The 20,812-nt window shown below is 52.9% G+C and overlaps 7 protein-coding genes across 7 annotated transcripts; 4 read left to right on the top strand and 3 right to left on the bottom strand.

Moving 5' to 3' along the window:
• Positions 1-314: 314 nt before the first annotated feature.
• Positions 315-4,329, top strand: BKA67DRAFT_513584 (uncharacterized protein; the record flags this gene model as incomplete). The annotated part of the gene is made up of 5 exons (XM_046097578.1): positions 315-966; positions 1,017-2,260; positions 2,312-2,465; positions 2,513-3,252; positions 3,331-4,329. The coding sequence occupies 5 exons, from the start codon at positions 315-317 to the stop codon at positions 4,327-4,329; spliced, it is 3,789 nt and encodes a 1,262-aa protein (XP_045962755.1).
• Positions 4,330-5,893: 1,564 nt separating this feature from the next.
• BKA67DRAFT_656708 (uncharacterized protein) lies at positions 5,894-7,190 on the top strand (the record flags this gene model as incomplete). The annotated part of the gene is made up of 2 exons (XM_046106987.1): positions 5,894-5,932; positions 6,018-7,190. 2 exons carry the CDS (start codon positions 5,894-5,896, stop codon positions 7,188-7,190), a joined length of 1,212 nt encoding a protein of 403 aa, XP_045962754.1.
• Positions 7,191-8,062: 872 nt separating this feature from the next.
• BKA67DRAFT_644334 (uncharacterized protein) lies at positions 8,063-10,577 on the bottom strand (the record flags this gene model as incomplete). Its single annotated transcript, XM_046105844.1, has 7 exons — positions 10,445-10,577; positions 10,269-10,391; positions 9,355-10,210; positions 9,027-9,300; positions 8,787-8,962; positions 8,546-8,732; positions 8,063-8,508 (listed from the first exon to the last, which is right to left on the bottom strand). Exons 1-7 carry the CDS (start codon positions 10,489-10,491, stop codon positions 8,063-8,065), a joined length of 2,109 nt encoding a protein of 702 aa, XP_045962753.1. The 5' UTR covers positions 10,492-10,577.
• A 271-nt stretch (positions 10,578-10,848) lies between these two features.
• Positions 10,849-11,937, top strand: BKA67DRAFT_656706 (uncharacterized protein; the record flags this gene model as incomplete). The annotated part of the gene is made up of 2 exons (XM_046106986.1): positions 10,849-10,892; positions 10,944-11,937. 2 exons carry the CDS (start codon positions 10,849-10,851, stop codon positions 11,935-11,937), a joined length of 1,038 nt encoding a protein of 345 aa, XP_045962752.1.
• A 300-nt stretch (positions 11,938-12,237) lies between these two features.
• BKA67DRAFT_656705 (killer toxin Kp4/SMK) lies at positions 12,238-12,624 on the bottom strand (the record flags this gene model as incomplete). The annotated part of the gene is made up of 1 exon (XM_046106985.1): positions 12,238-12,624. One exon carries the CDS (start codon positions 12,622-12,624, stop codon positions 12,238-12,240), a length of 387 nt encoding a protein of 128 aa, XP_045962751.1.
• Positions 12,625-15,324: 2,700 nt separating this feature from the next.
• Positions 15,325-16,452, top strand: BKA67DRAFT_558229 (3-beta-hydroxysteroid-Delta(8),Delta(7)-isomerase). Its single transcript, XM_046102313.1, has 2 exons — positions 15,325-15,754; positions 15,819-16,452. Exons 1-2 carry the CDS (start codon positions 15,502-15,504, stop codon positions 16,259-16,261), a joined length of 696 nt encoding a protein of 231 aa, XP_045962750.1. The 5' UTR covers positions 15,325-15,501; the 3' UTR covers positions 16,262-16,452.
• Positions 16,453-17,366: 914 nt separating this feature from the next.
• BKA67DRAFT_215394 (uncharacterized protein) lies at positions 17,367-18,991 on the bottom strand. The gene is made up of 2 exons (XM_046095529.1): positions 18,869-18,991; positions 17,367-18,761 (listed from the first exon to the last, which is right to left on the bottom strand). Exon 2 carries the CDS (start codon positions 18,625-18,627, stop codon positions 17,749-17,751), a length of 879 nt encoding a protein of 292 aa, XP_045962749.1. The 5' UTR covers positions 18,628-18,761; positions 18,869-18,991; the 3' UTR covers positions 17,367-17,748.
• Positions 18,992-20,812: the final 1,821 nt, after the last annotated feature.

The raw sequence follows: 20,812 nt of genomic DNA, 5'->3' as shown, positions 1-20,812 counted from the left end.
ACAATGCACATGGTAAGGCTGTGTAGGTTGAGGGTGTAAGGTGAGACAGCCTATTTGGTCGCGAACTGCCGTGCTCAATTGTATGTATGTAATTTGACACATCTCCTTTCTTTTTCTTCGCAACTCGAAATATTGTTCGACGCACAACGCAACACGTATTACACGATAGCGAGCTTGAGATGGGCTTGCGATCCCCTCAATCGCTCTTGTGTCCGCGTCGCAGTGGTCGTCGCTATGCAAGCTGCGCCCCTCAAAGGTCACACACAGGATAGCTGCTGGGTTCGAAGATGAACATATTTCACCCTAGAGGCGCGATGACCGGTCCGGATCTGGTTTCTGCTCGGCATGAGTCAGGCCAGTCAACCTCTGGCGATAATTCTAGAGCTAGCAACGCTGAAGCCAACAATGCATCAGACGGTACATCTTATGTACATGAAAAGTCCGAGGCAGGTTTTGCTTGGATCGATGGAGATGTCAGGGGGACCGGTTACAATGATACTTTTGTCGACATCATCACGGTGCCTTGTCCCGGGGCCTCGGCTGTCGAGACCTGGACGAGGGACGCCTTAGATGACGGCTATTTTACTTCGCCGCCGAACCATCCTGAGAGGTACCCGACAGCGAAACAGTTGCCGGGCAGCAGTATTCTTTCTCCGGCCATTGATCGGCTCTTGCCCAGAGCCACGGACTTGTGGGTTCGACAAGGCATACGCACCGAGATCAACACCGCACGGGTCTTGCTTTACACGCATCGCGAACTGAGTGACGATCTCACCTTCGAACAATTAGCCGATGATCTGCTTGATCATCTTTGTCGAATGCGCGAAGGACATCATGGTGCCCGCCCGATGTTTTTCATATGCCACAGCATTGGCGGCCTGGTGGTTAAACATGCACTCGCAAAGGCAAAGAGATCGGAAAGCCTACGATGGATCATCTATGACTCCCATGGGGTCACATTCTTCGGTATGTCCTTCCAATGCACCTTTACATTTACCACGGCTCATGTCGGACAGCTACGCCTCATAGAGGGTCCAGCTACATGTCCATGCCCAATCTTCGTGATAGCATACAGCACCTACTATATCTATCACAACCTTTGCCTAGATCAATGAGTGATGAGCTTCGCCTGAATCATCGACCTTTGATTAAACTGCATGAAGAGTTCATGGATATCGCGAGCGAGATGCACATATGGACGTTCTACGAGACCATAGATTCACAGCTCTCTGGTCTCGGCGTCTCAGGTATGGACGAGGTGCACTTCAGCGCCCCGCTCGCCTCAATCAAGTCCTCGCTGGTAGGAAGTCGGCGCGAACAAGCATTCTCTCTCGAGAGCGAACACGCCAAATGTGCATCCTTTGGGACCAGGAACAGTCGAATCATGGACTCGTACCTGGAAGATCTCAGCCAAGCAGTTCAGAAGGCACAAAATCTGAGCGCGGCCTACGTACACACTCCTCTAAGACTTGCTGAACATGTCAAGCTGGAGCTTATTGGCTTCTATGATGATCCTGACCCGGAAACTATTTCTGACGTGAGGCTGTACGTCTCGAAACATCCCCTGAACGAATTCCTGGAGAAGGGCCCCGAGAAGTGTTTGAGTGAACGGCTCAACACGGTCTCCACAAGGCCGCGCCGCGGAAGCACTGCGAGTAATGCAGCGCCTGGCAGGCCGTTGAGCTCCGGCGGATTCGGTCATCTAGGAGTCAGCGCTCTTGGTATCTGGAGCAACGTGCAGGGCTTTGGGCAGCAAATCATTGGTGGAGGGCGTCATCGTCCCGATGGCACACCCGACACACAAGAGCAAGCCGAAGGGCCGGAAATTGTAGTTAAGCGCCCATCGATCACAGACATGCGATCGTCGGCCTCTGAACCAGTCATGATGCCGCGTCGCGGTCGTGGTCTCACGGTTCCGGCCCTCGCTACGCCCGGATTCCACGGGCCGAGCAGTCGGAGTACTACTCTGGACAGCGAGGCAGGCAATGCTACAATCTTGCGACCCACGTCAGGCCGTGCAGACTCCCAAGTTTCGCCTCGCACCAACGAAAGCTCGGCGCCACTCGACGCGAAGCTCGCTCGGGAAGCTGTCCCTGGCCTTGATGAGCAAGATTTTGACCGGAGGACTAGAAGCCGAGACGGTAGGATTAGCCACGCATCGGCAATGCAAGATCTGACCGCTGGTTTCTCGAGACCTGATCCGACAAGGAGGAAGTTCATGTGGATTCACTTGCCGTACACCAATCCACATTGGGTGAAAGTACGTATCGCGGACCAGAGACGGGGCCAATTCGCGCTGACTCAGGAGCAGAAGATTTTTGACAAGCTTTCCGAGACCCAACAACGCAATTACACCAATCTGATGAGGAACGAGTATTGGACTGACAGGCATGTACAAGGGCGGCACGGACAAGCTCATGCATCATATGTTAGACCTGGTTGCGGTTTCATACCAGCGGAAGCACGTAAGTGCGTGATGAACACTCGCTCGGGACCTCGCTGACCTGGTTAGACTCCCCGCGCCCTCCATCGCCACGTTCAAGCGGACGAAGCAGTCCCGCACTCAACAGCCCAAACCACTTGTACTTGTATCTTCCCTATCTGCACTTCGATACTTATGCGAATCTCATTCGGCGGCGTAGTGTTCTGCTTCGTCGACTAGATCATGGTAGGGCTAGGCCTGTACCGGAGGACGTCTCTGAGTTGTCGTTGGATATGCGTGTCATCTGGGAGTTTATTGGCCACGATCCACCGCTGAACACTAGACGAACCTTGGATCAGTACGGATATCCATCACTTCGTGATACATACGCCCGGGACGACGACCAGATGCTGTATAAGCTCACCAAGGAGAGGGTCGCCGAGCCTTTTGATAGGAAAAGGACCGACATGTTGGGCACGCGGGCTCTGAAGGAGCAGTCGCCCGTTTCCCCCGCAGACCGATTCGCGTCTATTGTCGGTACCGTCAAAGCCGACCTGCTCATAAAGGACCACCGTGAAACAGCTGCCGAGGTCGAGGACGACATTCTCGATGGCAATATTCTCATGGTCGACCAATTATGGCTCTGGGCGGTCGACATGACTACGCTTACCACATTCTTTCCGAAGAGAGAATCACACCCTACGGAGGGGCCGATGTTTCAGCAGGCCGACCTTAGGAACAGCGTCTATAACGAGTTGAATGGTGATTTGACAGGTCGCTGCGAGAATGCGTTGGATCTAGCAGCCTTCATCACGCTGCATGCCATCACCGTGCTGCTTGATCGCACCTCCCACCCCGATCTAGAAATATTCCGCATATTCGAAGAAGCCATCGGCATCCTCACAGAGCGCATGACCTCATCGCTCAAGCGGTTTCGGATGCAGACATTTCGCGACCGTATCCACGACTCGGACGATTCGGACGACACCGAGTACGAAGACAACCGCTCCCAGTCCATCAAGCAGCGACATAAGCGCGAGATCGAACAGGCCGAGCGCGAGAACCGGGAAAATACGTCGGCGCTGCTCGAGCTCCGTGATATGGACGACGAGCTCAAGACCCTGTGCAACCTCTTTAGAGAACAGACGGTTGTCGTGGAAAAGATGCGCGACTTGTACGGCAAAGACGACCTGCGGGAACACACGCAGAACGGACGGCGCTATCTCGACGAAGCACTTTCTCGGCTGGCAGATTATGAGAAGCAAGCCGAAGACATGGTGGTTCGGATCGCGGCCACCCGCACGGACTACGAGAAAATGCTCGAGATGGTACAGCGCAAGGCGCAGGTGGACGAGGTGCGGTGGAGTCGTCTGCAGACGGAGCTTGCAAGCACGCAGAACCTGAGCGTAATCATCTTCACCACGTTCACCGTCATCTTCCTGCCCCTTAGCTTCTTCACCAGTCTGTTCGGCATGAACACCGCTGACTGGGCCGGTGAGGATGACAACAACTACATAACCCTACACAGTATCGGGGCCATATCTCTGCCGAGCTCTTTCGCTCTCATAGCATTGGCGCTGGTCGGGGCGTTCAGTAGCCGTGTTCAGGGTCTGGTGAAGTCTACTTTCAGAGCACTGATGTCCGGGTGGAATGGTACCAAAGACAGGGTCGAAAGGATGAGGTCGGACAAACATAAAGAATCAAAACTAGTCAACAGGCGGGTAGAACAGGAGCGGGACCAGCTACGTAGGCGGCGGAGAGAAAGGGGCTACGATTTCTGGGAGACGGTGCGGTTGGAGCGGAAGAGTGAATATCAGATTCCCGAGCTGAACCGGAAAGCGGCGACCAGAAGGCGTTTGGCGGGAAAGGGAGCACGCAGAAGTCGTTGGAGAGATCAATCAGTTTAGCAGAGGCACGAAAACACTGTACCCGCAAACCGATACATCGGATGTGCAAGACCATCATGTCCGTACAACTTGTACACACATGTGTGTGCATACACATGTACGCACATGGGATGGGTCCCGCCGGGGGTCATACTCGCTGCACAGGTTGGGCAGCATTACGGTACACACGTTCGGGCGCTTGATCAATTAGCAACTTGGAGTGCTAATCTTTAACATGTTATTGGTGCATGTAGCCAGCCTGTTCACTTACGGAACGTGCGTCAGCATCCGGGGAAACCTTTTCTCGCACATCTTCGCATTCACTGCGTTGAGCTTGTCGCAAGCTTCCACGAAACTCGGCACCACGCTGCTCTGGGCGCAATAGGCAACCCACAGGATATTTACGACCTTTGTCCTCGGTAAGGCCTGAGGAGGAGAGCATGCCACATTGAGCAGCTTGCCAGAGAGCAAGACTGGAGTCCCACCATGGAACCTTTGAGCTCGAAGACTTTGAACCACAGTCTCGTCTTGAAACAGCTCAGGGAGCATGCGATAACCTTCCCAAGCGACGCACAAAATCCAAGTAGCCACCAAGACAGACCTACTAGTCGTAACAAAACAATCGTATGTTCCGCGCAGGGGTCGTGGGGGGTTCTGTCTTCGTTCCCCGGCATGAACCAAAAGGCCCTCCCGAGCTTGCATGACCGTATGCCGTTTGCAGAGACCCTCTTCGCTCACCATTCTGACGGCATTGTGCATATGATTTGGTCGATATAGATGTTCGTCAAGCTAATAGCGGCAGAAGTCCGATTTTGACAGCTTACCGATGCCACCCCCCTCAGGCGCCGTGAGACAGATTGTTCCGACCACGTCCAGCCGATAAAATTAGTTTCCGATGATGTGTGTGGATCCCCAGAGATCTCAACTCCCGACATGGACAGGGGATCCCAATCCTTTCGCTCTGCTCCAGTCAGCTCCGCGTCTGTTCCAAGTGACGTCACATGCCGGTCTCACACCTTAAACTCCGATTCTCAGCTCCATGAACCCAGGCTTGCGGGAATTACATGATAGATTTCTGTCGTCTTTGGGCCCGGGACTGTCATTGGATACCATCTTAGCATTGAAACCACAATCGCAGTGAAAGTTGCGGTCAGGGGGTTTATTAGTGCGGTATTGCGCTGATCCTCCGAAAGGGTTGGGAGGGATCATCCAGCATCATCATGCAGCAGTGTGGTGCAGACCCCATGTCTCGATAACTGTGATCGCACCACGGGGGCTCGTGATCCTTCATCCTGTTGCGATATTCTCGTTCCTGACACATAAGCAAAAACCAGAGGATTCTTTCTGTTGTTTCTTATCTTTTTTTTCTTTCTCCATCGGGTCGATAGCTAGTGTGACTTGTTTTTACCCTTTTTTTTTAATTTTATTTTACTGTTTTAACACCTCTCTACTTGTCCCCTTCAGAACATACTCGCCGTTCTCCTATTCCCGCTTGCTTTTTCCTTCACCCGCTGGTCGCAGCAAGCAGTGCATTAAAAGCTTAAGGTTTCTAGCGGCCCAGCTAGGACAAAACGTGCCCGCCAGTATGAACTACTCCAGTATGATTGAGGAGAAGAACCTCAAGGTATGCCACCTGCCCGGGGCGAGAGGATACTCCTTGCGCTACCTCTTCAGAAAGTTCGCAGAATAACCGAGTAAAAACTACACAGAAAACATTCATCATAGCGACCCTCTGTTCCACGCTCGTCGGCACCTTCAGCTCCTCCATCGGCCTCTGGGATCGGGTGCAGGACCGCCGCAAGCAGAGGAAGCGCGACACGAAGCAGGACGACAAGATCGCCTCCATCCAGGCGCAGCTCGACGAGTCCGAGAGACGTAACAAGGACAAGGACGGGCAGCTGGAGCGGCTGAGCACCCACGGCGGCAGCCGAGGGGGAGGAGGAGGAGGAGGAGGAGGAGGAGGAGACCGCGACGATGTGGGGTACGCTCTGCAGCGATCGGGCGCCGCCATCAGCCGCGAGTTCGACGAAGGCTACGCGCAGCTCGGGCGGCGGTTCGCCGTCGGCGACCCCGTCACGGAGAACAGGCTGCAGGCGCAGGTCATCGCCCTGCAGCAGACCGTCATCAACGTCCTGCAGGACGCCCTGTACAGCGGCCGGCCCCTGGACGCGCACGACATGTCCAGGCTGATCGCGGCCTCCAACGCCGCCCGCGACGGGTCCCTGGACGCCCTGAGGGGCCAGCGCCGGCGCCAGATGCTCGCGCTGGACGAGCCTGCGGCCCCCATCGGCCCCCCGAAGCGGGCGTCGACCATCATGGACGCGGAGCCGCTCTACTGCAGGTACGCGCTCGACCTGCAGTACGTGCGCAACAAGCCGCTGGCGGCGGCGTTCGCGCCGGGCGGCAGCTGCCGGTGCCCCGGGTGCGGGGTGAGGCTGGACGTGGAGTCGGACGACTTCTGGGAGATCGACAAGCGGGCGCCCCGCGTGGTCATGGACGGGCGGTACGAGCGCGAGGTCCTCGAGGAGCGCGAGTTCCACCTCGGCCAGCGCTTCGTCGTCAAGTGCCACACCCCGGACGGCGAGTACGCCTGCGTGCTCTGCAGCCGCCACCGCGAGCGCGACGCCATCTGCCCGACCGTCAAGTCGCTCATCAACCACGTCGGCAAGTTCCACGACATCAGGGAGCTGGAGCAGGAGGTCGACTTCGACCAGCAGTCGAGGACACTGCCGCTTGCGCTGCCCGCGCCGCCGCCGCCGAGGCGTAATAGTCGCGACAGACAGGAGAAGCAGCGCGCTCTGGAGTACAGCCCCGCCGTGCGGCAGAGGGATGATTTTGAGCTGGACGGGAGGAGTTCTGGCCGTGCTTCAAACTACTCATGATCTTATCTTCGCCGTCTGCGTAAGATATGCATCACCGTCGCTTCTCCGTCATAGGCTGTTTTTGCTTTTCGGCGTGGCGTTTCTGGAGTTTTGGGCGGCGGTCAAGAGCTGCTCTGTTCTCATTTCTGGACCGATAATGGGTCATGGACTGGACCAATGAAAATGGGGGGACTTTCACGACTTTGACGATATAGAACAAACATGCAAATAAGGATATCAGGGTATATGCATAATATGTTGGGCATTTACAATAAAAGTCACAATGGCGTATAATACGAACTTGCTCCGAAAAGTGATTGGAAGATTCATGGCCCAGAGGCTCGACATTCTGATCGTCCACTACTCTCAAGCGGCCAGATGGTCGCACGCGCAACATCCCCAAGTACCGCCGTTTGTATAAACATCGTCTTTCATAGATACTTGAATGCCTCTTCTTCGTTTCCAGCCCTGATGGCCATGGCGCTTCCGTTGATTGCGGGACCCTCACCCTCTGCTGCATGGTAGCCTTCGGGAGCGGGAACTATGAAACGTACGTGTGGCCGCATGGTCTCGAGAGAAAGATCAACACGACCATAACAATGATGATGAGGTAGATGGGCTGAACCAAAAGAAAGTGGCCAATTATCTCGTTATTCCCGCCGAAGAACTTGTAAGTTGGTGTTGCTACTGATCCACTTCCAAGACCCACGTCTAAGATCGGACGATTGCCCCGGTGCTTTAGTGGAGACCGGAAGTTCAGTCCGAATATCTCAGCAGCTGCACAACACGACCGGCAGCATGTGATGGGCGGCAAGGACAAGGTCTGACGAAGACCTCCGAGCAGCGCTCCCATGTGTCACGCATTGGCCAGCATCCCTGGTGCCTTGTCCATCTTACAAGGTCGGCTCGAACAGCATCGGCCCTGCGCCATCCATCTCGAGTTGGTCTGCCAAGTCCATCATTTCCCGTGGGGACAACACGCCCAAACAGTCGCGCACAAAGAAATTCCAGCCGGCATCGTCGATGGTTGTCTCATGAGGGAGAACATTGCTGACAGGTAGGAGGCCATGTCCGACAGTCTTTTCCATCGGTGAGGTGGAATCGAGATCCGTCGACAGAGACGACAGTGTCCGCTCAAGCTGCCGAAGTTCTTGCAGTCGTAATGGTGCTACCATGCTTCCCTTAGATATCATCCTGTCAAATGCAATGTTGGCATTCTCACTCCATGCATCGTCTGAAATAAGCGTGGAATCAATGAACCGAATGAGGTGAAGAATGAATGCAGACGAGAACGCATCCTCAATCTGAAAGGGTAGAAACCCCTCTGCGACGATGTTAACTGATCATGACCTGTAGGTCCTTTGTTCCTGACATACCTAGTAGGTCCTCGTCACTCAACACCCGCAAGGTACGGAGTGTGGCTTGAGCAGAGTCGACACAAGTCTGGATCAGCGACGTTACTGCTGGAGATAATGACACGGCGTGGGAAGTTTGTGTTTGCCGTCGATCGAGCCGAATGTAGAGCGCGCACATGACGGTTGGTCGAGTCGACAGGACGACGCACTGGACTCTGTCAGCGTAAATGGCCCGTCATTGTAGATATATGCTGACACGTACATGGTGGTGGCCCAGTATAAGTCGCAAGGCAGTCCGGGAGGCCTTGTTTACGGAAACGGGCTGGCGAGTGAGTAGCAAAGTATTCATATCCCCCAGCAGCTTCGCGAGGCCTCGCAGTATCGCGTGCGTATTGACGACCAGCGACCCTTGGAGCTCCGCCCCGGCTCCATACACAGCTAGACCAGAAGATTAATGACCAGCTTCCCTCGCAGGGTCTTGAGTTGAGCACCGAGCACTAACTGTTCATTATCTCGGCTCTCAGTCCGGACAGTCGTATGTGAAGGTCCATTTCCGAGGCATTGGCAGAATTGTCCAACTCCGAGGGAAGTTTAGCCGTGATGTCTTCGTCGCGAATGGAGTTTGGCGAACCAAACAGGGCCGAGAGCTCCCTCTCCAGGATGTACACCACCCAGAACGTGTTGTTGCAAAGACGCGAGTGTTGATCCCCAACAGCATCGGCTGGCATGTGTCTATGCCAGCCTTCAACAATACACGTCCTTAAGGCTTGTCCGATCTAGAGGCGTCAAGAATCAGGAGCCGTGATGCGCGGATAGAATTGGTTGCTCACATATTGCAATGCTCCAACTCTCATATCAACTGACTGCAGATACACTGCGGCCAACGCCAGCACTTGGACTGCCAGAGTCGTATCCGGGGGTAGACCAGCCATTCCGGGAAGTAGTCGCATCGCTCGCAAGGCGTACTGATGTCCGGGTGGACCGCTCGGGCACTTGCAAGTACTCGAAAATGCCTTTCCAAAAGCCAGTATCAAAAGGTACTGGGCAAACCAATGCCGGCAGTCACTTGCTTTCGAGGCAGGGTCTTTGTAAAATTCGTGCAGATTTTTCATGTAGCTGCTTTCGTCGATAAGACACATGAAATGGCCTCCCAGATAGAACTTGGCTGTGTTGAACAGAAACAAGGCATAATCCAGGGGCGGGATGTTTGTGACATCTGGACGTTCGTTTCGTGCAATAGGAACCCAATGCATGTCGAAGGCGGACCCGTCCAGATTCCACGGGTCTGGGGGACAGTTAGCCTCGGGTATTCGCTGTTGTATCAAGGCAAAGATTCGCCGACAAAAGGACCACGACGATGAGGGCCCCATATACCAATATCGACCGGCAGCTTTAGCGAATGTGAGATCGTAATCGACCAGCGGGTTTTGCCGAAACGGCGACCCCGAACTTGAAGATGTTTGGGCAGCATCGTCGGTAGGACGGTCAGCAACACTCTCATGGTTCGCATAATCGTGCGGAGTGGTGAGACGGCTGGCAAGGGGGCGAACTGGACCAGGTGTGGACGCCGCCGCTCTCGCTCTTGCACGTCCGCCCTGAACCCCCGATACGTGGGCTTGCTCGGAACCCGGTGTTACTATACCGTGGTCACCGAAGTTGCTGCGACGCTCAAGTTCCCTGAGGTACCTAACGTTATGCGTGAGCACGTACGTGGGGGGTCTTTCTGTGGGTGACTGCCAATCACCTTTCCGAGATTGCGACTCGTTTTTCTTCAACGGCAAAGACACACTGCTCGTTGCTCCGGGTGCATCGATTACAAGGTTGAGACCCAGAGCACCTCACCTTCATCGACCGGCATCGGTTGCATCTTCAACTCAGTTAGCCGTTGTTATTTGATGCGGAATAATTGTCATCACGAACGCTTTCAATACTTTCTTCGACACACCGGCACGCGCTTGAGTCGGCATTGAACAACGATGACCTGCGTTCGTCAGGTGCTGCTATTGTGTTGCTTTGTGCTTGAGCAAACCGCAGGTTGCAGTCGGGATGGGCATCCGACGATTGTTACAGCACTTTGGTGCACTAAAAATATAATCCAGGCTGGGTACTGTTGGATACCTAAGCCGAATTGGCCCCCCCCACCCACCTGGAACGGAAGTAGCCGCGTCGGTTCAGCATTCCGACTCATCCACCCAGTGATCTCTTGTAGACTAGACTAGTTAACAGGAAACTCCAACATTTATAGACTATCAAAAAACAACTCCTAAGTTAGCCAGTTGTCAAGAATTAAATCAAAACTCGGATCATAGTGTTTGTTCGGCGTCATGATAACCAGAACAGGGGCCGTCGCGCGTGCCCTACGAACTGGGTGAGTTGGCCTGTCCAAACAACATTCGAACATTTGCTAACAAAAGGACAGCCTCACCAGTTGCACAAGATTGCCGCTTAAATCTCAGGACGGGCTATTTTGCGGGTCGCAACTGGGCTGGAAACAAATGTCAACAGCTGCTCCCAGGGCGACAGCTTCAGGCCCGGCCGAGAATCCGATAATACTCAAAGTCGCCAACTTCAAAGAGACCGAGGCCAAACGGCCAAGCTTTGACCACAGTGACAAGCCCATCCCGGTCACCAAGTCGCCAAACACCAACTGGAAGTATGGGGATGGCGTGGCAATCGACGCTGCATCGGGGACTCTTCGTCACGAGGAGATTGACCCATACGCCCCGGACCGAGCAATGGTCAACAACTACCGCCTCTTGGTGTCTGGCATAGCGCCGCGCCCCGTCGGCTTCGTCAGCACGGTGTCTGCGGATGGGAAGACCGAGAACCTGGCCCCCTTCAGTTATTTCCAGGTCGTGGAGCACGATCCGCCCATGTTCATCGTGAGCTTCTCTTCGCGGCCCGGGAGGATGAAGGACACGTACCGGAACCTGAAAGATACCGGCGAGTGCGTGATTAACACCGTCTCCGAGAACATGATCGAGGCTGTCAACGCCACATCCATCGACGCTCCAGAAGGAGTGTCAGAGTGGGATGTGTCAGGACTACGCAAGGCGCCGACTTCGACGGTGAAGCCTAAACGGGTGCGGGAATCTGTATTCTCTATCGAGGGCAAGGTGGTGGACGTCAAGGAGTTCAAGCATCATGGGAAAGGAGGCAAGAGTGTTGCAGGTATGGTGCTCATCCAGGCAACGCGCTTCTGGGTTCGTGAAGACGCAGCCAATGCGGATTTCAGTCACATCGATCTCAATAAACTGCGGCCCGTCGCACAACTTGGCGGAATGGCCTACGGACGTATAACGTCGACCTTTGACCTGCCTCGGCCGCGATGGGAAGATGAGCAGCCCAATAGCGACTTGTTGACGCAGCTGAAACCGTCAGAGTCAGAATCACAGAACATAGATTATAGATAGAACGATCGATGGCCATAGGATTCTCTGCTTTCTCTACAGTCGAGAGGGTATAAGTGGTGCGCGTCTGCTGGTGTGTTAATTCATGAGCTGAGGCAAGCAGCGAGTTGGTCGCCATACTATCGGTCAAGCCCTCACTAACCATAGTTCTGCGGAGACCGTCGTATAGGATATATTGAATAGCGAGTGAATTTAGTAGGTAGCTTTCTGAAGCAAATCACCAGGCCACAATCCCCTGAGAAAGCAAGGTGCCTCTCTGCCTGCCTGCCTGCCTGCCTACCACCACCTCCTACAGACAATCTTCTATCGCTGGCTGACCCAGTTGACAGTCAAGATGCCATTAGCGTCGGGATCATTGTTCGGCCCAATAGGAATGCTGCCACACTTTCCGCATCCATGGTTGACAAGGTCCTGCAGGAGGTCGCCGGCCCTCGCGGCCGTGATAGTGCCGTCGTGGAAGTTGCCCTGGACGAAGGCGCAGAGGCCTGACGCCACGGCATTGTCGCCGCAGCAGGAGATGTGGTCGCCCGGCCTGTATTGGTTCCCCTGCGGCAGGCTTCTGACCTGTCGCAGGATGTCGGTCAGCGAGCAGAGAGTCCCGCCGCAGTTGCTGTTGCCTCTGCAGTTGATGCCCAGGCCAAGGGTGCTTGTGGCTAGGCCGAGGGTAGCGAGAAACAACGTAGGCTGCATTTCTATGGAATGGTATAGGAACAGTGATATGGTCGACGGATCTAGGGTGCCTGCACATGAAGGTATTAGCTTCTTGATCAACGTATCCCATTCTGGCGTGGTCTTCTTTCCTTGGTCTCTTAGAACGTCTCTCGAAAGCTGAAGTGCTTGTGTGGTAGCTAGCTGATACTACTGAAAGACAACGCCTTCGCCCCTATATATATTTTTCTTCTTTGCCATCAGTCCCCATGGACTCCGTGCTCATCGGATGGGACTTTTGTACACGCTGCCGTAAAGTCTTCCTTACATCACAACGCTCGCTTTCCTCTTTCAGGCACTCCGCAACTGCTCTTTGGCTATCGTGACGCTCCCAGGTCCGCTGATCGTACATGATCGTTCCTAATTCCGAACGCATCCATAATGCTGCAAAACAAACCACTGCTTGGCGTATAATGGAAGTATTACTCGACGTCACGAATTACGTGAGATGGTGAAGATCTGCGGTGGGTGTTACTAACGATAAGACATCACGACCGCTTTGGGAACATGCAAGAAACACTTTTGGACCATTTGGCCCATTTCGTCAAGTAAGACTTGACGGGACCTACATAAGTGCTTACTTGTCCACTAAGCTCTTGGAATACACATCTGCCTGCCTGCAAGTAATAAATTAATTCTCTGCGCTCTGTCTCAATCACAATTCAAAATGTATGGAAGCCTGGAATTGTCGGGGAACATTGCTTTCAGACCGTGTTGTGCGCGGCTGGGTTTCTAGTGGTCGTTAGTAACCTGGTAGAACTTGTCAATATGGTTCACCAATAAATCAAGTATAGCTTTGCTGGCAGCGTGGTATTTAATAGGGATCCGTCAGCATTTGTGTCATAGTATTACGCAATTGGACTGAATCTCGCGTATTTTAAATTGCCGTGTAAGATCAAGTGTAGCACCAACTACTCTACGCATATACCCGATGAACTACCGTACCGTTTGCTGCGTAATCGCACTGGTGGATCTTCGCCATGAGCTTACGATTTCTGAGCATTAGAGGTGAACACTGTGATTCAGTGTGAAACTAGTCCCAATGCTACCAGTCCGCCGTAGGTACGGCGTGGAACCGTCAACTCCAGTCGGTGAGGGCTTGTCACTACGGGCAAGATTTTAAAGGGGTAAGGCTTGAGGTAACCTTTCGGAGAAGAGCTCGTGTTCTCTACGAGCTAGAATTTCGAATAAAGCGGATATCAAGCATAAGAGCCTCTCGAGACGTACAAGCTTCCTATAGCCGGGTGCGCTTCAAAAGAAATAGTTGCAGGAAGCACTTGCAAAGCGTGTTTACGACACCCTTGAGTATGTATAATTATGTGAGATGTTGAACGACCTGTGGAGCGGGTTGAAGATTAAAGACATCGATATCGACTCGACCGAAACGGATCCAGCTATCTCTGAGAAAAGTCAACGGTCGATTCGTCGTCTTCTTGAAGTAAATTGTGCGGAATCTTGAATCCTGGACAGTTTGTTTCTTGGTGATATTGCTCCTGAGGCACCATCTACAACATGATAATATTTCTCAACATATGCCTAAAGGCCAACCCGAATCACCAACAGAACTGCGATATCTGGTCTGTCTGGGACTGATAGTTTCCGGAAGAGGTCAAGCTTTAATATTCAGTCGTCTTCGTATCGCTTGTTCAATACCGCATATATATAATTTTAGCCAAAAGTTGGCTTAGTCCATTACTTCAAACAGTTCACGAAAGTCGGCAAAAAGCAAAATCGTTCTACATCGTGGAGGTAGACATCCACACAACTTCGGCTACCGCGCCTAACACTGACAACCCTATACCTTTCATTGCCTCTCTCCATCGTCTTCTTGCGTTTGTGGGGGGCCGAAGGTTCAGTTCCAACCGTTACCCGGAGGCGATAAGATTGACCCGCGGTGGTATACAGAACCCGCGGTCGACAAGATCCTTTAGGCAGTCCTGCCAAGACTTGCCAGCAACAAGTTGAAAAGGGGGTCGGTTGATTTGCGCTCATGTGGTGGTGGTAAGATTTATAGTGGCTCACTATGTGTCGTAATTATGACCAGTGGAAACCAGCGGGGTGTGCAGAGGCGTCTACCAGTAGCGCTCGGAATACTGTTACTTGAATGTTGATTCAAATATCAGATATCTGAAACATCAGAATACGCATCAACGCTGAAGCAGGGGTTTGGCATTAGCAATGTAAAGAAACTTCGACCTGCCTTTCCTCGATGGCAGATCCGTCAACGTTCCTGAGAGTCCTCGGAACATAGAAAATGGGTTTCCAGAGAGTACGGTAATGGGGCATACTCTATTCTATTGACCACCAGCACTAACGGCCGCTAGGTTAGTTGCTTCCTTCTCCAGCGCGGAGCCCCGCGGAGGGCGAAATAGGCCGGACATAGTTTCGCAATGCTCTTTCGTCTTTTATACAACAGAATAGCACAATAATAACCTTTAGAGCCACTAAAGGTCTGAATATGTTGATCTATTAGTCGCCATGACACTGCTCTGATTTTATGAACTTCTGAAATTGTTATATGTGGTTTTGTGTAAGCCAAAACCAGAGCGTCTTGAGAGAAGATGAAGTGGCCTGTATACGTCAGTTTATTTCGGTCTCCGCGGGGGTACATATGAGCCAAGACGCCAAGTTATAGCACTGACGCAGGGGCGCGGCGTAGTATCAGGCTTAAAAGATCAGCCCATACGTATTACGTTACTGGACATGGCTACCTGCTGGAACCTTTCCCGTCCAGCCTGCAGCACAAGCAGCACACACATCTCACATACCCAGCGCGCTCAACCACGATTAAACTATTCGTTCACTTGATATCATCAAATCTGCCGTTGACACTGAATTAAGGAAACTCGTTCATTCATCATGAATTCCACATTGGAAGCCGTCTCTGACGCACCCCTCCACCCCTACTATCCTCTGGGGGTTGTCATTACTGGCTTCGTTGCCAAGACGCTCTCTACGGTTGAGATCCTGAGCATCTTCACCGCTACGTGCTTGAGCATTCTAGTCCCGACATGGGCTTACATACGCCGCTACCGACCTCATCTTTCTCTGGGGGATCGTTCGATCGCGTTATGGTTTGTTCTCTGCGGGTCTATTCACCTGGGCTTGGAAGGTACGCATTCCCTACTCGCGGAGTGCTATGGATGACAAAAAGGCTCATGACATGGCACGTAAAGGTTATTTCGCTCTGCGCGCGCATGACCTGGCGAGCCGATCGACCGTCCTCGCACAGCTCTGGAAGGAGTACTCGATGTCAGACGCGCGGTACCTGACGGCCGACAGCTTCGTGGTGTGCATGGAGACCATCACCGCCGCCTTCTGGGGGCCGCTCTCTTTCGTGTGCGCCTGGTGCATCGTCAACGACCACCCGCTACGCCACCCGCTGCAGTCCATCATCAGCCTGGGACAGCTGTACGGCGATGTGCTGTACTATGCAACTTGCACCTTTGATTCATTGGTCTCGGGAATCGCTCATTCCCGCCCGGAACCCGCTTACTTTTACGGCTACTACGTGTTCTTGAACGCGTTCTGGATTGTTATCCCCTTGATCCTGCTTGTTCAGAGCACGCGGGAGACGGCCCGGGCTTTTGCCAGCGTCCAGAGAACTTCGAAGCGCTGATGTCCCGGTAGCAGTATTTAGCTTCTCGCAAGCTCGTCAGAGTCGTCCTGCCTAACCTTGGGATCTTCCATATCAGAACCACCATCCGGACCAAGCTTTAGTAGGGGGTTTTAGGTCAAATGTGAGCACTAATGTTTATGTAGCTGAGTTAGCTCATTCCGTCAATGCGATGCGTTCTATGCTACCACGAATGAATGACATGTTCCCATGACTGCAACGCGACCGAGAGCATTCTTTGCAAGCCCGTCATAGAGCCTGCTAACCCCTCATCATGCTTCTAGCCCCCTTTACGACCACGAATTGCATCATCGGTATCCATCGCTTGAGAAGATGGCGACCATATCAATGGCCGAGGAGTCAATATGTCCATGGCTTCATCCAGAAGTCACGTTTCCCAAGTCTCGTCGTAGAACGTCTCTTATAAAGTCTGCAACCCAGGCACGACTAATTGAATTGTTAGTCATGGCATGGAAATGTTCTAACACGCTTTGCCCTTAGCACAGCGCCCATGGGACAGGATCTGTCTGCTTGCATGATATCTGCGCATAATAAGCCTGGGGAGCGATCTCGCTTAATTGTAAGGAACGACAGGGGCGTATCAGTAGATTTCAGACATGGAGCAGAAGCCATTGCGTCCTGCAGTACTTCTTGTGATGATTGCAGCACCATGGTTTCTCTCCCCGGGCGATAGAGATGGGGCTGAGCTTCGAACAGGGACGACATAACATAGATATTGTCATGCTGCAGAACCACGACTGAACGAGTGAGGAGCTGTGATAGGATGGGGGCGGTGTCCGAGTACGGTTTCTTCCCGGTCAGCAGTGTATGCGAAATGGCGCTCAACGAGTCGGGTCATCATCGGGCGTATTACATCGCGAGACTTCCAAACTTCAACACAAGAGTCGAAACATCTATGAATGATCTTGATGAGGGATCACATGTTTCTGGTAAATAGTGAAAGCGATCTCGCGGTGCTTCGGTATGCCAGCGCTGTGGGATCGCTTTTATGCCCCCATTCTAGGCATCCGGCTGAGAGTGTCAGCCGCCTATCAGCGCCGTGGTCATAAGCATTACCCTCTACGTGGTGGATAACCAATCAAGTCCAGATGCCTTGCGTGGTAAGACTGACTTGAGCTCCATTTGTATATCAGCTGAGTCCATGTTCATATCACAACATCGAGCATCAGGGGTGTTGGAGTGAGATCAACCTCGGCGACCAAAAAAAAGGTCACTTGGATTCAGAGTTTTCGAGCCCCGTGGTCTGAGAAGGACTTGGACATGAAGAATGGGCGACTAGATTAGCTTCATGTGTGTATCTCGACGCATACAGTATGGTCAGACTCGTATGATATAATGCACACGTTTGCCCCGGAGTATACGGACCTCATCCCACCGTTACCTCCATATACAGAACCTCAAAACTTTCGCCAATCTGTATGGTGTTGTGAATAACGACATGCAAATCAGCACTCCATATCTCATCGCAGTCACGGGCCTCGCCAGCCTCGCGCTTGGCAGCCCCACGCCCACCACTGCTCTAGATGGTCGAGGACCAAACTATTGTCAAGTGATACCAACGTGAGCGCGTTTCCATTACCGTCAATTGTACACCACGTCCAGGTTGCTGACTTTGAGAACTCAAGCTGCTGCGCCGACAGTGCGATTGTAGCACGAGATACGCCCAAGACTTGTTGTGGTTGCTGGGGATGTTGTTGAGACGGTTGAGCGAGGGAATGTCTTTGAATACAAGCTAGGGAAGTACGGTGGTTTGAGCGGATACAGCTTGACGCCTTAGAGTGGGTAGCATGCCAATTCATCTCTGTAGTGGAGAAATGTTGCAGTGCGATTGTATAAATCAAAGTGATTATCCCGTTCAGCCATGTGCTCACTTGAGTCAACGAGTACAGATGTGCAGCTTGTAGCTGTCGATACAGGCAGCGTGTGGCCAATGTAACGTGAGTGATTGTTGTGAGGACAGCTTTTAGGCGCAAAGAATGTGTACACGAGTCTAAACTCGGCAGAGATCGAGAACAATTGATCACCCACAGCTCTCTTGAAAGCCGTCCGTGGGACAGAGCCTCGAGACATGGGATAAGGAATTTAAGATTAGTAGGGTCTTCAGCAATGCTATGCAGATGGGGGCCGGCATGCCTAGAAATTTTCAAGGCCAATCGATCCACCTTTGACATCTTTTCTACCTTATCATCTCGTGTACTGATAAACGTTGGATGGGTATTCTCCTTTTCTCTTCTCGCCTTGGTGCATACCTCGGGGCTCGCAGGTGCTTCCACTGAGGAAAGTAACATATCCGGCAACCTGAAGCTGCTGGTCGACAATGAGCTTCGGTTGTCGCTCAATACCCACATGTGTAGCTTGAGACACAATGGCCACTGAAAGAATTGCGAATGAGAGTAGAAGCTGCGACGGGCGCACGAGATAACGGTTGTGGGTCCTATGCTTCAAACTGGCGGCTTGCAAACGCAACACATCACCACTTCACCTAAGTTTTTTTGTTATCAGAAGAGTGCTGCATATAATGTGAGCAATAACTCCTATCCTCACAGGCCCATCTGCTGACTTATGAATATGATACGAAAGGAACCAGACTGGGATGCGGACCGATAGGGAATCAAGCAAAACGCGATAGGCCAATTGAAGCCCAGCTCATTGCCTGGAATGATTGATTGCGACGCATCAGTGCCATCTCCCCATGGTTCTCTAAACTCCAATGATTCCTCTCTGCACGTTGGCCGGGGCTCATATCGAATTGAACAAATCAAAACTGAATACCGCATAAAGGGTGTTGCAGGTTCCCGTGGTCAACTACTTCGGTAGGCGCTTCTGCTAACCTAGTCGTCTAGAATAGGCAGCCTAGAGGCCGAAGACTTCTTCATCGCCACAACCCAGTCTTACTGGAGGGCATACCTGTAAGCCCCTCTGGGGTCTCAAAGGAGGTCGTGACGTATGCGGCCCGGGCATCGCGTCCTATGTCCCAGGCCAGCTGCCATGCGTTACTTGTTCATTGGTTCCCGAGTCACCTGAGGCACACCCCGAGAGACGTCCGGCAGCACGCCGCCGTCATCAAGAGAGCGTTGATCCTTCTCACCACCAGGGGGAATATTGTGCACGTTCCCTTGGTGGTCGTCAAGTGGGAATTGGCTGACACGGCGGACAGAAGCTTCCATTGCTAAGAATCTACCTCTCCAGGAGTTCCCACAAGAAGACCTGAGGGTCCATACCCCCACGAATTCGTTTATGCTTCGAGATGCAAAACAGCGCCTGCCAGTGAGTCTGTTTCGACACTGTTTGTAGTCTCGCGAGGGCAGAACTTTGTGGAGCGAACACTCGCCGGTTGGTAGACACGAGCCTTCACCGCCTCCACTGGAAGGCTCTGCATGTTCAGCATCTGGGGTCAGAGTTTTGGCCGGCGTTTTGATGTCAATGCCGTGATAGCTCGGCTGGGCAGCCACAGTCGAGCACAATCAAAATGAGGAGGAGGAGGATGGCGACGGTTCTTTATCGACGCGACGAGGTCTCCACCCCTGCAGCCATTTACGCGTGGAAACGAGAAGCGTGCCGACACGGGATGAGCGATGGTTTTGCACTTAAGGGTCGAAATTGGCTTAATGCGGGTGGATTGTTTCGGCTCTCCACCTCCTGAAGCAGCTGGGGACGCGACGATTGGAAGCTATACTTGCAGACCGTGAGACCTGCAGGCTTGGGCAGTGCCTGGTGAGACTCTCTTGACGCTGGATTAGCAAATCAGCATCTTGTATGGGGATTCGCATGATGTGCTTTCAAGATTTACGCTGCATTGGGCTGCAGCTAGGCCCCTTGCACCAAGCACTAGAGACGCCGCCATCAGATTCATAAAGCGTTAATCCAACGGCAAAACACAGGGAAGCACAGGGAAGCACAGGGGGCCAGACGGCGGGCAGACAGGGCAGACAGACAGGGCAGACAGGGAAGCGGCCGAACTCAGAATCCAATTTACGACCAAGAAAGAGAGAGAGACATGGACCCCACTGAAGCTATCCGAATTCAGCGCGCTAGGCGCCGTGGTGAGTTCTGATTGGTGCAACACGACGAATACACCAACACCACGCGTCCGACACACGCTGGACACGATCCGCATCCCCCCAATTTTGAAGAGACTGCCCAATCCGATCCTCTTGTCTTGCTCGTGCCCATCCCGCTGCCGACATCTCATTCCTCTGTCTTTCCGGATAATTCAGCTGGCGGTCACGGTCAGAGGTCGTCTGGGGTCTGAGTCTGAGCGCGCGATTGCCAATCTCTCTTGCCTTCTCATATACCCTCTGTATACCCTCTGCATCGCTCATCTTTCTTGTTCTGGTCAATCAGATCCGTCTCGTCAGCAGCCAAACCCGAATTGGAGCACCTACATACATACAAGCCTACACACACATAACAACGGGCGCTTGCTGAATCCGTCGGAACTTGCTAAACTCGGCGTGCAGCTTTCCATACACACAAGTTACCTCACACACACACACACACAAACCAATTGACCGAGTTGGCTCTCAAAGGATT

This window comes from Truncatella angustata (genome assembly GCF_020726525.1).
Source record: "Truncatella angustata strain MPI-SDFR-AT-0073 chromosome Unknown BKA67scaffold_2, whole genome shotgun sequence".
NCBI classification, from domain to species: Eukaryota; Fungi; Ascomycota; class Sordariomycetes; order Amphisphaeriales; family Sporocadaceae; genus Truncatella; species Truncatella angustata.
The sequence above is the reverse complement of the archived record's forward strand: the minus strand, read 5'-3'. Positions and strand labels throughout refer to the sequence as shown.

Excerpts from the sequence above, each read along its gene's own strand:
- BKA67DRAFT_558229 (XM_046102313.1), top strand. The coding sequence starts at position 15,502 with ATGAATTCCACATTGGAAGCCGTCTCTGACGCACCCCTCCACCCCTAC. Across the intron at positions 15,755-15,818 it reads TATTCACCTGGGCTTGGAAG|GTTATTTCGCTCTGCGCGCG; the intron begins GTACGCATTCCC and ends TGGCACGTAAAG.
- BKA67DRAFT_215394 (XM_046095529.1), bottom strand. The coding sequence starts at position 18,627 with ATGTGGGTATTGAGCGACAACCGAAGCTCATTGTCGACCAGCAGCTTC.